Source organism: Cucurbita moschata, unplaced genomic scaffold (genome assembly GCF_002738365.1).
Source record: "Cucurbita moschata cultivar Rifu unplaced genomic scaffold, Cmos_1.0 Cmo_Scf00004, whole genome shotgun sequence".
In the NCBI taxonomy this organism is placed as follows: Eukaryota; Viridiplantae; Streptophyta; class Magnoliopsida; order Cucurbitales; family Cucurbitaceae; genus Cucurbita; species Cucurbita moschata.
Window position 1 is genome coordinate 3,103,217 of NW_019268520.1, and position 2,818 is coordinate 3,106,034.

General features: G+C 33.7%; 1 protein-coding gene across 2 annotated transcripts in view; it reads right to left on the reverse strand.

The window, feature by feature from the left end:
- LOC111441952 (acetyl-coenzyme A synthetase, chloroplastic/glyoxysomal-like) overlaps window positions 1-2,818 on the reverse strand; it is a 12,017-nt gene that overhangs the window by 4,231 nt on the left and 4,968 nt on the right. For both annotated transcript variants that reach the window (XM_023079156.1, XM_023079157.1), the window contains one exon: window positions 1,946-2,059. In XM_023079156.1, the coding sequence (XP_022934924.1) occupies window positions 1,946-2,059 (114 nt within the window). The remainder of the gene's footprint in view (window positions 1-1,945; window positions 2,060-2,818) is intronic.

Here is a 2,818-nt window from a genome sequence, read left to right on the forward strand (position 1 = left end):
AATTTTTTTTTTTTTTTTTTCTTTTTTTTTTCTTTTGTCCAACTAAATTGCAAAAGTTAGTGCTTGATTATTTTTTATATTTTTCTTAAATAATATTTTTAAACTTTAATAGTTGTATATTATTCATTCTAACCTGAGGGCAGCTATTAAGTTTTGTCATGTCTAGTTTTCCATATAAAAAATTGATTCTTAAGATAAGACATGCTATTTTATCATCCACTTTTATACAAGGAAAAAATCCTGTATCCCTTTGCCTACTACTGATACTTTATCATCCACTTTTAATGAAGACTTAATTGAAGAATAGAGTTCTGATTCCTTTACAAAAGAGAAATTTCAAGATAGAGGACTGAAGGAAAGTACCCAATCAGTTTTATTTGAATTCAGCAATGGTCTAGGTGGTTCCAAATTTCTAAGTCATGTAATGATTTTTTCATCTTCTGTTTCGCTTCCTCACAATGATTCAGATGATGAGTCAACAGTCAGTTTGAGTGGTGAAGAATTGAACATTCAGCCTAATTACAATACATAGGATGATATCATTGTTGAAGATTCTTAAGCAGATGGCCTTTCATTCCTCAAAAGACCAGCAAGGTTCTAAGCTCTGAAAGAGCCATTGCTAAAAATCTCCCCAGAAACTTCATGTCACCCTTCACCTTTAATCCCTTGCAAGTTTGCAAAATTAATTGAGATTTGTTGTGTTCAGATGCGTGAAATACCTTCATCTAGTACCAAGGCAAAGTGTTAAGTGGTCATTGGAGAAGATTCTAGAATTACTCTTTGGACTTTGAGAAATCTCCAATTGGTGGCTTTCAAGCCTGAATTTCGCTTGGAGAAAGTTTACATTTCTGTAGCCTTGAGTTTCACTCAGTCAATCTCCCATCTTGAAGATTCATTAGCTTTTATTTGGTTCGTGTATGGAAATTCACATTTATTATGGATTTGAGTAGGCTAAAGTTCTCTTATCAGAATTGTGATTGGTCAAAATGGGGAAGAAATTTGTGTTCTTTTGGGTCTATTGGTTGGTTTATTAGGCAGGTTCAAGTTTTTGCCGCTGCCTTCCTTTCAAAGGTGTTTCTCGCAGCTTGTTCGGCTTGTCCATGGTTTGTGGAATATCTTTGATGTCGATGTGCACATTTGATTCTAAGGGGAAGACAAGAGTTCTATAGCTAAATGCTAAGATAGCTTTCATATGGGAAATTTAGTTGGAGAGAGGAAGACACTAATGAATTTCTAGTGATAAAGCTAAGAAATTAGAGATGGGTGCTTGATAAGGCTAGTTTCAACACAACCGGTAGGCTTTCAAACCCTATAACAAAGGCATGGGAGATCAGAAGCCCAATCCAAAATGTCAAAACAAAAGAGAAATAAATACTACAAAACCCTTTCATCACTAAGAAACATAAAGAAGCTATAAAATAAACTCCATCCACAAGAATCTTTAATTTTCAGACAACTAGCTTGAGAAAGGTTCAATGACTAAAAAGGGCGATATCAGTTCTAAAGAAGAATGACCTAATTAAGGATAAAAGTTCAAAAAAGATTGCAAGATATACTTGTATAAAGAAAGAACCAACGAGGACAGGATGCCTAGTCCCAGATAGGTTATATAAGAGCTAAAAGCTTAGAAATAATAAAAGCTCTCCAACTATTTGGAAAGAAAGAATCTAAGATTAAAAAAAATGACCCAACTCTTGAGTGCTCAAAGACATAGGGATGCATTAAGACAAATATTTCCTCACATCTCCTATCTCACATTTATATTTTCAAAAGTTTTTCCAACTTCGGAAATATCCTACAAATGGGAAAGATTAAAAATGGTCTTCAACCACCTCCACAGAACTACAAGTTAGGTGTTATTACATTGCCATATTTTCTTGTACCCACCACTTTTTAAACTGATTCCACCAACATTTAGGAATATAAGATTAGATCCATGACATACCTCATTCCCTTCACGCATGAGGGACCGTACCAATGTTGGAGCAGTATAGAATATTGACACCTTATACTTATCAACTATTTCCCAACAGCGTCCAGGATCAGGATAATTTGGAGCCTGCAGCAGGAAAGATGCCGTATTTTGTCAAGACTTCAAGTATTTTTTTAGGTACACAAACACATGTAATGCTAGTAAGTAGAAACAAGCATACGAAGTAAATGAATGTGCTTGTTATATATTCTCATGACACTCGAGCCTTCTTACTCTTCCGTGAAAAGAAAGAAATGTAGTACTTTCCCAAAGCCCCTCTATGAAACCAAAGCCTAGCCCAGAAAGGTTATGGCATGAACGATGTTGTCTTACATTCTGCCCATAATGTTGGTGTGCATCATTTATTGAACTAAACAAGTTGAGTTTCAAAATTTGAAGGCAGAATTCTTCTTCAGTTTGAGCTTCTCTGGGAACCCACATAACATCTTGAGCTCCTATTTCACAGAGCATGACTTCCCTAATATGAATATTCAACCCACATGCATTTATATTGCATGAATGCAGAAATGAAAATTATCATTACCATCGTTGTTATTTTCCTAAGAACAAGCTTGTCCTAACTAAGGCCCATATAATACATGCATACATATATAAATAAACAATATCCCAGTAGTTAAAAGAGAAGTATTAGACAATTTTATAGGTAGCACAAAGAACCTATAGAATGTATTTTCTCCAATAGTTCATCCTCACTACCTATCTTGTCTTCAAAACTCCTTATATTTATTCTCTTTAAAGTTTACCGGAGAACTACAAAAAAAAAAAAAAAAAAAAAAAAAAAAAAAAAAAAAAAAAAAAAAAAAAAAAAAAAAAAAAAAAAAAAAA